Raw genomic sequence first — 15,589 nt, 5'->3', positions numbered from 1 at the left:
ATCGAGTCCCCCTACTTACTCGATCGAGTGCCCAAAAATAGCACATTGTCCAGAAACGATATACACCCCACTCGACCGAGTCATACCCACTCGATGGAGCCCATCACCTACGCGGTCGAGTGCCCCCCATTTGATCGAGTCATGCTGACTCGTACACTACCCGCATGCTCAACTCAACTACTTTCCACAACAATTATATGTATATAAAATGATATGTATAGTATATATACCACAAACAACATCCTATTTCACATGTTTCTTAAGCCACGTCATAAATCAATTACCATGCAATTCCTTTTTCATATCAACATATATATCATGTTACTTACACACCTTTTCGCCACCACATTCTCCACCCTCCACATGCATTCATCCACCAATTCATACAACACATTCCAACATAGATATACAACATAACTTAAATAAACACATAGTGACCCCAAGACACACCCCTTAGTGACCGGTTCAAAGTTGTAGGGCGAGATCGCGACTTTAGAACATCTCCCAAGCCTTTGCATTAGCTCCTAACAACTCCTACTCGAGTTCATTTTATTTGACTCCCTAGATTCATTGGGTTCATTAGTTACAGGTTCCAAAATCGTCGCTCTGATACCACTTCGTAACACCCTCATACTCCAAGTGCCTTACCAGGACCACTTAAGGCATGGGAATGCTACCATCTCGGTTACCCGAGGCAATGTATATCAAATAGACAATAACGAAACGTACTTTATTAAATATAATTTAAGCAATACAAGTCCAAAAACCAAAACTTTCAAAAAGAATTACAACTGTTCCAAAAAGCTAACTCAAATGAAATAATTAAATGTTTAAGACACAACGGAAGACTTCTAGACATCTCGTGGAAACTCGACCCAGCTATCCCATGCGCATAATCTCATACCTGCTCAATAACTGCTCACTATCCCCGAATGGATCACCACATTTTTCAAAACATTTAAACGGGGTCAGTACTGATTACACAAAACAATACAACAGAAATAATACACAATCATCCAATTCTCCAACATAACTCCACAGACCTGACTACATACTGAAGTGTGTAGTCCTGCCAGAATACCGCCGCAACGAGTATTCCACACCGCCAGTGGAGGACCGCAGCCGTTCCCACCTAAGCCCCGCTTATCTCATCCGAGCGATAACCCATATTCCTAAATGTGCACATCCCCTTCTGTGGCGGGTTCCACAAAGGGAAAATCAAGGGCGTGAAGCCACTCCCGTAAGTGACTCCACTCAGCCGAGGGCGCACCTCGCGAACCACAGACAATTATACAACCAACCACATTATACCACAACAATTACCATTTACCAATTTCAATACGATATGAATCACAACAATTATCAACCATCAACAACATTATGTAATCAATACTGAGTAGGGAAACCCTACCTGAAACAAGCAACCACAAGACCCTCACAACAGCTAATCAATAATGCTCCTCTACGAAACCTCCTCCTATATTCACATATTCATACAATTATCACCTAATCAATATAATCCTCCCAAAACCCCCAATTCTACCCAATTAGGGTTTTAAACAAACTCAATGAAATAGTATAAAAATTATAAAAGAATCTTACCCTTGACACGACGAACTCAATGGCGTAAAGAACAAGACAATCCAACGATCCTAGCTCTTGGGATTTGTTAACAACGGGAAGAACAATGCAACGTAACTATTTTTTTCTCTTTGAAAGGTTTTAGAAAGTAAAAAGTGATTAAGAAGAATGACGGAACCCTTAAATATTAATCACGCGTTATTAACAAAACCCGGCTAAAACAGCCCGTATTACCAACTTACTCGATCGAGTAAGTGAGTTACTCGATCGAGTGCCCCTTACTCGATCGAGTGTCACAAATACTCGATCGAGTACCCATCAGGTATCCTACTGTTCCGTATAAAAACATACTTACTCGACAGAGTAAGCCCCACTCGATAGAATACCCATAGACATAGAAAACCGTAGTATTACACCGACGAGCACATTCAACATCCATTACCCTACCTGACGTTGGAATTCTACGTCCTCTTCCCTCCATGACAATGAATTCCAAGGTCCCTCCATATTAACAAACCCAACAATGTATCGACATCAACAACAACAACAATAAAAAATCTGTCACGTAATATAATTAAAATCAAACTAATACAATTTAAATGAGTTGTAATTTATTTACATATCTAATCAAACAAGAATCAAGTATGGAATTGAGAATGAAGTGAAATAAAAATCGAATTGCAAAGAGAATTATTAACTGAATTAATACAAACTAAATAAAAATCGAATTACTTGAAAATTAAGATGAAGGAAATTGAGACTCGAATCGAGAAATGGTTGTGCTACGGTGGAGCGTCGTGGTGTTGATAATGTTGCGGTGCTGTGTGCTAGAGCGTCGTGGTGGTGGTTGTGGTGTTGTGCGGTGTTGTGTGGTGGATTGTGGTGGTGGTGCTACGGGTGGGTCGTGGGGTGATGCGAGTGGGTTTTAAAGAGAAAGGAGAGTTTGAGTGAAAGAGAGATTAGAGAGAGTCCAAGGGCAAGTCCATCTTTTTATTAAAAAAACGTCGACGATTCGTTATAAAACGTCGGCGATGTTTTGCAACCCGGATTATTAACTATGTTATATCAAACAAGAGAGATGCTCTATTCTCCAATAAGTAGTGTTCTAATCAACTCTCCGATTCCGAAACACACAACCTTGATGTTGTGCTGGTCTGGGTGGTTAGGCGGTGTGTACTATTGGTGGAGGCATGTAGTGGTTGTGGTTGTAGCACTTGTAATTGGGACTTTGGGAGTAGCAGTAGATTTAAAAGAAAGATTTATTTGGGTTTTAATGGAGTTAAGGGTAAAGGGTGGAAAATGTAGATTAGTCCATACAATTTTTTAATGAAAGGAAAAATCAAACTAGAAACAAAAAAATGAGAAATACATAAAATAACAGCCAAATAACTTAAATGGGGTAAATTGCACAAATAGTTAAAGTTATGGGGTTAATTTGTACTTCTTAAAAGTTGTGGGGGTGAAATGCACATAGGAGTAAAATATATAGGGTTATTTGCTACTTCCCCCTATTGTAAATTGACAGTAAGATAAATACAATAATAATCTTTCCCCAACATTGGTCTATAATACGGAACCAAAGGACACCCTAGGTGGGGAATTGTGAGCCCTTTTCGGGAATGGATTAAAAGAGGATTAGATGGTGGTGGTTGGAGAGGGAGGTTGGGGGTGGGGGTGGGGGTGGGGTGGGGGTGGGGGCGAGGGGTGGTACTCAAAAATAGTCGCATTTCGGAAATATATATGTAATAAAAAAACACATTAGGATAATTCTACATGAAATATATTACGGCCGTGTTTTTCAATTGGAGACTTTGTAAGTGTAGAGTGTATCATCCGGTTCTATGAAGTTCACTTAACATGAAAAAACATGCGTCGTATGCTTATATTACCATTTTCACCGTTAAGAACTAATGAATGCATACACCTCGAGTTGGCAATTCGGGCCTTGGGCTGGCGAGTGGCATGACACGGTACGGCTCTGTGGAAGGCACGACACGAGGAGTTCTTCGAGGCGGCACGGACCCGGCATGATCGTGCTTGAGACGGGCTCCGACGCAAATTTCCTCAAATCTCCGTACCTAGGCACGGCACGGCCCAGGCATGAGTGGGTCCTGTGAGAAATAATCTGTATACTTCCCTTAAACTAGAAGGATTATAACGACTTTTAACAATGATGATTAAAGGTCATAAACAAAATACATAAACAAAGTATAAGGATTTAGAATTAACCTTCGGTCCTAGCAAATATGGCCTAAGAACAATATCAAAATTGATATTCGCCTATTAGTTGCACCCAAGACGATATGAGATATGCCCTTTGATTATGCTAGAAATCGATCTAAAATTTTCTGTAAAATTTAGTTGTTTTGTGTTTTGTGATGAGAGAGAGAAAAAGCATTAGGGTAGAAATAATTCTCTACCTTTCTTTTTATACAGACCGAAACTTGGAGTCAATTAGGAAAGTAAAAACTCTCCTAATTTTCGGCCAAGTAAACCGAAATAAGGAGTGTATAATCCTTATTTTTGGTCTTTCCAAAATTATATAATATGTATTGAATTGTCATCTAGTGAGGATCGAACCCATGACCTCTTGGTATGTGTACCCTCACTATTACCACTATGACACATTCAACTTATTGATATTAAATACAACTGATTATATTTAATTTCGAATTAACAGATTAATTCGTCCAAGCTAACATTATATACATTTAATTAAATATAACTTATTATATTTAATTTATATTTAATTTACGAATTGACAGTTAATTTGTCTCAACTAATATTATTTAATTTTCATTAAATAATTATCTCATCAACACATCGACTAACTTTTTAGTCATTTTGGGCATCAATGTGATTATATTTCTATAACCACATTTCTCAAACACATCCTATAGGTGTGACCTTTAGGGACCAGTTGATCACCGCCATCTATATGATAATAACGTCAAACTTTCTAGCAAGCCAACCGTTATTAGGTAAACGTTAATCAACTGATTAAATATACGAAGTATACCCTTGTGAACCTGTAAGAGATTTACAAATGTTATCACACTAATTTGTGGAGGACACAAGCTCCAACAAACTCCCACTTGTCCTCACAAGTGTATGTGCGATAACCGATTCTCATATCCTATAAAATTTCTCCCACTCAATGTAAAACAATTTGCAAATCCGTATTCACAAAGGTCGTATTTTACAAGCGATCTGTATCAAGAGTGGTTTCCCCGACTAGAGAGTAACTTAACTGATAAACGAATCAACATTCGAGCATGGCCATGCATTTCAGTTACAACTCCTCGAGTGGCTCTGAGAAATAACTATACCTGATAAGGGTTGGATATTTTCCTCAACTCGAATCCTGCAGACGTAAGCACAGTATGAAATGACCCAGAAAAAATCTACTTAGCCCCAATTACGGTAGACCGTGAGAAAGAAACCAAAGTCACCCAAAAAATGCCTTAATCTCAAGAGACAGTCGATAGTCAAAAGAATCGACTCTAGGAACATATTGGACGTCCTATCCACGACCTGGCACCGAATGTTTTTAAACATTTAGGACTCCATTACGTTGTCACAAAAAGTTGTCCTACGAGGTATCGTTATAATCTTGCATCTGTGATCGATCAGTCAACCGTTTGACTTATGGCTCGTTGAACCCACCATCAATCGACTACACAATATAATAGCCGGAGTTATCAGCTCACATTGGCGATTACGGACCAAAACAAATATAATGTAATTGAGTTCACTTTGTATGCGTTCAATGTTGTCAAGACAATCCACATGAAAAACAAAATATTATATATATAAAACGATGAAGTTATAAATAATATATGAAAAAGATAATGTATCAAATCCATAATCAAGTACTACAACTCAGGAACATGTTTAATTCCCATGGAATTAACATGCCCTACATTCTTATCATAATTCAACGGTTTGGTGAGAGGATCCGCGATGTTATCATCCGTCGCTATCTTGTCAATCACTATCTCTTCTTGCTCCACGTAATCACGGATCAGGTGAGCTTTCCGAAGTACATGTCTAGATTTGTTGCTAGACTTTGGCTCCTTAGCCTGGAAGATGACACCTCTATTGTCACAATAGATGGTGATCGGGTCATTCGAACTAGGAACTACCGAAAGCCCTTGTAAGAATTGACGCATCCATATCGCTTCCTTTGCTGCCTCCGAAGCGGCATAGTACTCGGATTCAGTAGTAGAATCTGCTACAACACTCTGTTTGGAACTCTTCCAGCTGACCGCAGCACCATTAAGAGTGAAGACGAATCTGGACTGAGATTTTGAATCATCTCGATCCGTTTGGAAGCTAGCATCTGCGTAACCGGTTGCGCATAGCTTAGTATCGCCTCCATAAGTCAATACCCAATCCTTATTCCTCCGTAGGTACTTGAGGATATTTTTGACTGATATCCAGTGTGTTTCACCTGGAGTCTTTTGGTACCGACTCGTCATACTCAATGCATATGCCACGTGTGGACGTGTGCATATCATGGCATACATGATCGATCCTATTGCAGATGCATAAGGAATATGACTCATGCGCTCAATACCTTCAGGCGTCGTGGGTGACTGAGACTTGCTCAACTGCATCCCAGTCGTCATAGGAAGGTTCCCCTTCTTGGAGTTGGTCATGCTGAACCTCTCAAGAACCTTATCCAAATAAGACTCATGACTAAGTGATAACGTCCGTCGTGATCTATCTCGGTAGATACGGATTCCCAAAATGCGCCGTGCCTCACCCAGATCTTTCATCTGGAAATGGTTCTTCAACCATTCTTTAACCGAAGAAAGGAGAGGAATGTCATTCCCAATCAAGAGTATGTCATCGACATACAATATCAAGAATACAATCTTGCTCCCACTTGACTTGATATATAAGCATGGTTCCTCGACCGATCGAATGAAGCCATACTCTTTTATCACTTGGTCGAAACGATGATTCCAACTCCGAGAAGCTTGCTTAAGTCCATAAATGGAACGTTTAAGCTTGCATACTTTCTTAGGATGCTCAGGATCTATGAAACCTTCGGGTTGCACCATGTACAACTCTTCCTCCAAATAATCGTTTAAGAAGGCGGTTTTCACATCCATTTGCCAAATCTCATAATCATGAAATGCGGCAATCGCTAAGATTATCCGAATGGAACGTAGCATGACTACAGGTGCAAAAATCTCATCATAATGCAATCCGTGCACTTGAGTGAAACCTTTTGCCACAAGTCGTGCCTTATAGATATCTGGTTGCGCGTCTACAGAACGCTTTATTTTGTAAAGCCATTTGCACTGTAGAGGTTTTACCTTATTAGGTAAATAAACTAGATCCCATACGTTATTCTCATACATAGAGTCCATCTCGGATTGCATGGTTTCAAGCCATAGCTTTGAGTCGGAAAAGGCCATAGCACCTTTATAGGTAGCGGGTTCATTACTCTCTAGGAGTAAAACGTCATTCTCCTCGACCATACCAATGTATCTGTCCGGAGGATGAGAGACTCTACCCGACCTCCTAGGTTCCTCTGGAACATTAACCGTATCATCAGTTGGAGGTACAACTTCCTCCATCTGTTCCTCGGTTGTTGGTTCTGGAATCTCCGACAGCTCGAAGGTTCTATTAATCGACTTGTTCTCGAGAAATTCTTTCTCTAAGAACGCCGCACTAGCCGCAACAAAAACTCGATGTTCGGTAGGCGAATAGAAGTAATGACCAAATGTTCCTTTTGGATAACCTATAAAGTATGTCTTGACCGATCGCGGGCCGAGCTTATCCTCGTGTCTCCACTTGACATAAGCCTCGCAGCCCCAAACCCGAATAAAGGACAAGTTAGGGACCGTTCCCTTCCACATTTCATATGGAGTCTTGTCGACAGCTTTAGACGGACTTCGGTTAAGTATAAGAGCGGCTGACAAAAGAGCATAACCTCATAATGAATCAGGCACAACCGTGTGACTCATCATGGATCGAACCATATCTAGTAAGGTTCGATTTCTCCGTTCGGACACACCATTCAATTGAGGTGTTCCAGGTGGAGTTTACTGCAAAACGATTCCACAGTCTTTCAGGTGTTGATAAAACTCATTTGAAAGATATTCCCCACCACGATCTGAACGGAGTGCTTTAATCTTTCTACCCAGTTGGTTTGTACCCTATTCTGGTATTCCTTGAATTTCTCAAAGGACTCACTTTTATGCTTCATTAAGTAGACATATCCGTATCTACTCAAGTCGTCCGTGAAAGTGATAAAATATCTATAGCCATCTCTAGCGGTAATTGACATAGGTCCACACACGTCCGTATGTATGAGTCCTAATAGGTCACTAGCGCGCATTCCAACACCTTTGAAGGAAATTCGAGTCATCTTGCCAATGAGACATGATTCACACGTGCCATATGTAGAAAATCCGAATGCGAGAATAGTCCCATTATCGACGAGTTTCTTCATGCGTTTTTCATTTATGTGTCCCATTCGACAATGCCATAGATAGGTTTGATCTTTGTCACCAACCTTTAATTTCTTATTATTCATGTGTAATACTTCTGTGGTTTGATCTAAGATATAAATTCCATTCATGGAAACTGCTTTGCCATAAATCATTTCATTAAAAGAGAAAATACAACTATTATCCTTTATTGAAAATGTAAAACCGTCTTTAGCAAGTACGGAAACTGAAATAATATTCTTAGATAAACTGGGTACATAGTAACAGTTATTTAAAGATAACTCAAAACCACTAGGGCGTTGGATTACATATGTTCCCTTCGAGGCAGCAGCAACTCGTGCTCCATTCCCGACTCGCAGGTCCACATCACCTTTTTCGAGAGGTATGATGTTCTTTAGGCCCTGCAAATGATTACACAGATGAGAACCACAACCAGTATCTAGTACACAAGTTCCGAAACTTGCATGGTTATTCTCAATCATATGAATATAAGATGACATACCAACAGGAACGACGCGGCCTGCCTTGATGTCCTCACGGTAGACGGGACAGTTCCTCTTCCAATGTCCAGTCTTGTGACAATGGTGGCACTCTATGTCACCGCCCTTGCTCTTTGTCTTGCCCTGTGAGCCACTAGTCTCACCAGGCGCACTCTTACCGTTTCCTGGCTTCTTAAACTTTGGCTTACCTACAGCTAGGTCGCCATGAGCCTTGCCCTTACCTTTACCCTTGTTGTAAATCGTGAGAACATCTTGCTTCATGCTCCCACTCAATTTCATATCCTTCTCGGTCTGTACGAGAAGGGAGTGTAGCTCATGAGGACTCTTTTTCAAGTCATTCATGTAGTAGTTCGCCCTGAAAAGGGCAAAACCATCGTGAAGAGAATGAAGCATTCGGTCAATGACAATGCTCTCACCGATTTTACAAATTCGGTGCCTCCACTTCTCGACATTCTCAATCATGTGAAGAATGTGTGGGCTAACCGGTTGGCCCTTCTGGAGTTTCGCATCAAAGAAGCGATAGGTATGCTCATATGTGACGATTCTCGGTGCCTTTGAGAACTCGTTAGTGAGCGTGGTGAAAATCTTGTTTGCACCTTGGGCAATGAAGCGTCTCTGCAAATTGGTTTCCATTGCAAAGATGAGTACGTTCTTTATCGCACCCGCTTCCATAACGAAGTCACTATAATCGAATGACTCGTCGGCTCCTGCATTTGGGCCTGGGTTGACCGGTATTGGCTCAGTTAAGTACTTGAGCTTACCGTCAGCAGTGGCAGCATTCCGTAGTGCCGCCTCCCAGTCCGCAAAATTGGACCCATCATTCTTCAGTCGAGTGGACTGATTCATTTGGTCCATGAACATCTTTAGCCAGGACGAACGATCTAGTGTGGCACTAGGCATTGGGATTGCGTTATTTCTAGCCATTTGTTATAACAGTATTATTGATAATAAACGTGTTCTACACTGCGAAAGAAGAATAAAATAATAAGCATGTGCATCGTTTTTATTTTAAGTCTAATGAACTAATGTCATAACGCGAAGACTCAAAAACATTTATACAATTGACCTCCCTCAAGAATTATATAAATGACCCCAAGACTTAATTCTTTGTAAATTGATAAGCTAACCTTTTAGCTAATTCTACCGTTAGAATTCTTGGTCGATAAATTTCTGTAAATTCTATCTATAGTCCATCATAATCACGAGAAACTCTTCGGACTATGATGTTGAGGTAAACTAAGTCAACACAACTACTTACCCAACGTAGAAGGGGTCATATTAGGCCTACCGACGAAGAAGGGATTCATAGATGTTTGCCCTTATAAAGACTAATCTCAATTTCCGTTTTAGATGAAGATCCCATTAACTTTATTTTAATTCATTTTAAGTGAACTATAATCTAGCATGCGAGAATGATTAAACTAAGGTGATGGCTTAAAGACTGTGACATCTGCATGTCCATGAAAACTAACATACAACCTATATGAGTCAATTTTCATGCATTTTAGTAGTAGGTGGTTTGGTTTTAGGCGGAAAATGATGCATAAATTAACATGTGAATGAAAAGCAATAAGAATGAAAAAAGCGTAAAAACAGTAAAAGTCCTAGTGTGGCCTATGCTATCAAAATGAACAATAAATACAAGTTTGGAATCCATCCTTGGACCCGAGAAGCTTGTCTTGATGTTCCATCTTGATCCATGTAGCGGGAGTGAGCTTCAGTCTCCATCTTTAGTCTTCTTTGAAATTACAATAAATAAAATTACATAATTGACCTATTAATTACATTCTAATTTCAAAAACCCAAAACTAAAATAAGGAGATTCGAGATCTCATAATTACATAAAAAATCATGTTTCCTTCATTACGAAAACATAATTTGACTAAGGCCACACTAAGTATTACAAATTACAACCGATTGCAAAAATAAATACGTTAATAAAATTCATTCATTCGATTCATTCAACAAAATTAAAAGCATCAACTAAAATAAATTAAACATACATAACACAATACATAAATTATGTTGATTAATTTATCCAAACCACCTATTTAAATTAAATTAAGTGACAATTCCGCAATTTAATCACATTAATTTCATACTTAATCCATATTAAACTTGTAATAAGAATTCTATCCGTCTAAATTTTAAACCGCTTTAAAATAACTCGGTATCTTTAAATTGTGAACCGATTCACAATAACTAATTGGCCAATATATAAAAAAAAAAAAAAAAAAAAAAAAAAAAAAAAAACCAATTAAAATTGGTCTCGGCTGAAAAATAAACAAAAAAAATTTTTATTTTTTTTATAATATCAGCTCATCACGGCTGAAAAAAGCCTTTTTTTTTATTATACTCGGCAATTAGGAAAAACAAAAGGAAGAAAAAAAACTTTCCATATTTTTCTTTCGGCAATATGGCAAAAAAAAACAAGAAAAACAAAACTTTCCTTTTTTTTTCTCTTACTCGGTTTACCAAAAAAAAACAAAAAACAAAAATAATTTTTTTTTTTCTTCCGACAAACCCTAAAACGTCCTTCCTTTTTTTTCTTTTCTCTTTTGCGGAAATTTGCCCTAAAACAAAATTTGATGACTAAATTGTTTACCTTTGCTATTAGAACATGATTAGCGTAAGAAATAATATACATGATTAATTTATATGCCAAAAACTATATAGCAAAAACAATCTTTTTATCATAAACATGACGATCCCATTTAATTTTAACTTAATCTGCATTAAATCAAAAACAACCAATTCTTCATATGATAATTTTAACTGATTATAAACTATAATATGAAAAATAAAATGGAAAAATATCATCAAACTGAAAGGAAAAAAAAAAACGGCAGGAAAAACGGCACACAAAAAAATATTTTCGAACCCTAAAAAAAATACGAAAATTCTATTGTTCGCATACAAATTTATGAAAATCATCAAGATTAAAATCGTGGCCTAGTGCTCTGATACCACTTGTGGGAAATAATTTGTATACTTCCCTTAAACTAGAAGGATTATAACGAATTTTAACAATGATGATTAAAGGTCATAAACAAAATACATAAACAAAGTATAAGGATTTAGAATTAACCTTCGGTCCTAGCAAATATGGCCTAAGAACAATATCAAAATTGATATTCGCCTATTAGTTGCACCCAAGACGATATGAGATATGCCCTTTGATTATGTTAGAAATCGATCTAAAATTTTCTGTAAAATTTAGTTGTTTTGTGTTTTGTGATGAGAGAGAGAAAAAGCATTAGGGTAGAAATAATTCTCTACCTTTCTTTTTATACAGACCCAAACTTGGAGTCAATTAGGAAAGTAAAAACTCTCCTAATTTTCGGCCAAGTAAACCGAAATAAGGAGTGTATAATCCTTATTTTTGGTCTTTCCAAAAATATATAATATGTATTGAATTGTCATCTAGTGAGGATCGAACCCATGACCTCTTGGTATGTGTACCCTCACTATTACCACTATGACACATTCAACTTGTTGATATTAAATACAACTGATTATATTTAATTTCGAATTAACAGATTAATTCGTCCAAGCTAACATTATATACATTTAATTAAATATAACTTATTATATTTAATTTATATTTAATTTACGAATTGTGATTAATTGTCTCAACTAATATTATTTAATTTTCATTAAATAATTATCTCATCAACACATCGACTAACTTTTTAGTCATTTTGGGCATCAATGTGATTATATTTCTATAACCACATTTCTCAAACACATCCTATAGGTGTGACCTTTAGGGACTAGTTGATCACCGTCATCTGTATGATAATAACGTCAAACTTTCTAGCAAGCCAACCGTTATTAGGTAAACGTTAATCAACTGATTAAATATACGAAGTATACCCTTGTGAACCTGTAAGAGATTTACAAATGTTATCACACTAATTTGTGGGGGACACAAGCTCCAACAGGTCCGGCACGAACCAATCACGGCCCGAGAATTGGCACGAAAGTACTAAAAATATAGCAATTATAAAACAAAAAGTAAAATATAACAAATATAGCAATTATAAAACAATTATATAGCAATTCATCATTTATTAAACAAAAATTATTAAAAATATAGCAGTTACAAAACAATCTTTTTAAAAAAATAAAATAAACCTAAGGCACATGGGTCGGCCCACGTGCCAGGCACGAACAGCCCAGGGGCCACGCACGGCCCGAGCACGAAACTGGGCGTGCCAAGAGCGGGCCGCGGCGGGGGTTGGGGTGAGTGGGCCAGGCACGACACGGCACAATCTAATTAGCCGCAGTTGTAACGCACAATCCCTAAAAATTGCGCGCGCGGTCCTTTCACTTCGAGCGTTTAGATTTTTTATTTTCACTCATGTATTTTCATTTTTGTTTTTAGTTTCATTTAGTACTCCAATACTACTTCTTGTGTGTTGAATCTTGGAGTCTCGTTTTTAGTTTAAGATACGTTTTTAGGTGTTTAGAAAACGTATCGCTATTCTGCACAATCAATGTATCCTGCTACCAGGACCAAAATATCAAATTTGCCTCTATGAGATGTGCTAGTCAATGAAAACCACTTCTCATCCATAAGCTTGATCTTGCTTGTTTCTTGCTTTCAATTATCGTATTACTTAATTTTATTGCTTTCGTGTGCCAGACTTGATAATCGTGACTAGGATTCCCGACACACGCCAACCGAGACGATTACGAATTCACTAGTGATCCTTCACTAGTGCTTGACGCTCTCGCTTGCATTCTTGTCCTGTGATAGACAAGGGTGCGCGCCACGTTCCGGCTCAAAGTCCTGGACCGTGACATTTGGTATTAGAGCTCGATATCTACGACGAGCTGCTGCATACGATGGCAGGAAGGACCATAGAACCGAGTGGGAACAAAGGAGAAACTAAGGTGTCGGCCTTAGAGAAACTACTTGACGAGAAACTTCCGTATCTGGAAGGACTCGTAGTGAGTCTCGAGGGCACTCACCACGCCGTAGATGAGACGGTAAAGGGGCATGAGGGTCGCCTTGAAGCCGTAAACGAGACAATAAAGGGGCATGAGGCTCGCTTTGACGCCGTAGAGTCATTGATCCCGCATGAGTTCGCGGAAGAGATGAGCTATATCCACGAGGAGACTCGGACAACTCGAGAACATGTGTAATACATTGATGAAACTTGCCGCATACGGGAATTTCAGTGGGACTCCCAAGGTGAAGTCGCCTGCACCTCACAAATATAGTGGGGCGAGAGACTCAAAAGAAGTCGATAACTTCTTCTTCGACATGGAGCAATTCTTCCAAGCGAGTGCGCTCGACGAGACACTGAAAGTCACTATTGCAAGCATGTATCTAATCATGATGCCAAACAATGGTGGCACTCCAAATACACCAAGATTGAGGCAGGGAGCGTGGTGTTAGAATCGTGGGACGATTTCAAACGACTCTTTAAGGAACAATTCTATCCAGAAAATACCGACTTCTTAGCTCGAAGAAAACTCAAGAGCTTGAAGCATACGGGTTCCATCTGAGAGTATGTAAAAGCCTACTCGACGTGTATGCTGAAGATAACTGATATGACCGAGAAGGATCGTGTGTTCTAGTTTGTCGATAGTTTAAAGAAGTGGGTTCAACGAGAGATCATGCGACAGAGACCCGATTCCCTCTCCGCTGCAATGACCGCAGCCGAGAGGCTAGTCGATTATTATACCGAACGTGAAGCTGCTCAAAAGAAGGTATTTTCTGCAGCAAGTGGAGGCAACCCCATATTTGGAGGAAACACGTCACAAGCCAAAACTCTTTCTACGGGAAACAGCCGATTCCGTCCGGGAGAAGATAATTGAAGGTGGGGGCAAGCTAATCCGACCCCAACTTCCTCGAAAGGGAGCACGCCAGGAGCGTCTATTGCTAGGAAGCCATTTGCCTGCTTCTTATGTAAAGGACCATACCGAATGTCCTAGTGCCCGCATCAAGGGGAGTTCAACAATCTCAAGAAGAACTTATCTAAGATGTCGACGGAACCAAACCCCGAGGGGACGGACATAGAAGCGAACATGAGAGACGATGAGGAATCTAGTGAACAAGAAGAAGTGGAGTGAATGGGCGGTGCGTATGATGTGTTCAATGGGAAAAGGCATCGACCACTCCGTGCCCAAGTCCACTGGGCTCATGTATGTAGAAGTGCGAATTAGCAGAATTAGCACTCGTGCCATGATAGACACGGGAGCCTCCCACAATTTTGTCACCCTAGATGAGGCGAAGAGGCTCGGAATGAAACAAAACCGAGAAGGAGGTAGTATGAAGGCTGTTAACTCCAACGCTAAGCTGATTCAAGGCGTGGCCAAATATGTTGTAATTAAGATGGGCGAATGGAGCGGAAAGCTCGACTTCACCAGTGTCCCGATGGATGACTTCAAGATTGTCCTCGGAATGGATTTTCTAAAGCGAACACCCACTTTCTTGGCACCCCATAATGGCTCCCTTATGATGGCCGGCTCGAACCCTTGTTTGGTGAAGGCCGAGGGAGGAGATCGCAAGATGAAGGGACCCCTCCTTTCGGCCATGAAATTTAATAGAGGACTTCAAAAGGGTGAGCCGACTTACTTGTGTACCGTGTCCATGAAAGAGGACAATTCCGCCGAATCAGAGGAACCCTTAATAAAGGAGGTGCTACATGACAACAAGGACTTGATGCCAAATCATTTACCTGTGAGTCTTCCGCCACGACGCTCGGTGGACCATCAAATTGAGTTACTCCCAGGGACAAGACCTCCCGCTCGAGGGCCATACTGCATGGCGCCTCCGGAATTAGCTGAACTTCGATAGCAACTAGATGATTTGATTAGCTCGAGGTCGATTCGACCCTATAAAGCTCCTTATGGAGCCCCCGTGCTCTTTCAAAACAAATAAGACGATAGTCTGAGATTGTGTATCGACTATGGGGTCTTAAACAAGTTGATAGTGATAAATCGTTACCCCATTCCTCCAGTAGCGGACTTGTTCGATCAGTTGCAGGGCGTCGTGTACTTCACCAAGTTAGATCTGAGATCTGGTTA

At 39.6% G+C, this 15,589-nt stretch overlaps 1 protein-coding gene across 1 annotated transcript; it reads left to right on the top strand.

Moving 5' to 3' along the window:
* The first annotated feature begins 14,597 nt into the window (after window positions 1–14,597).
* LOC141649570 (uncharacterized) lies at window positions 14,598–15,359 on the top strand. Its single transcript, XM_074458257.1, has one exon. It carries the CDS (start codon window positions 14,598–14,600, stop codon window positions 15,357–15,359), a length of 762 nt encoding a protein of 253 aa, XP_074314358.1.
* The last annotated feature ends 230 nt before the right edge of the window (window positions 15,360–15,589 follow it).

This window comes from Silene latifolia, chromosome 1 (genome assembly GCF_048544455.1).
Source record: "Silene latifolia isolate original U9 population chromosome 1, ASM4854445v1, whole genome shotgun sequence".
NCBI classification, from domain to species: Eukaryota; Viridiplantae; Streptophyta; class Magnoliopsida; order Caryophyllales; family Caryophyllaceae; genus Silene; species Silene latifolia.
This window is presented reverse-complemented; position numbering and strand designations above follow the sequence as displayed.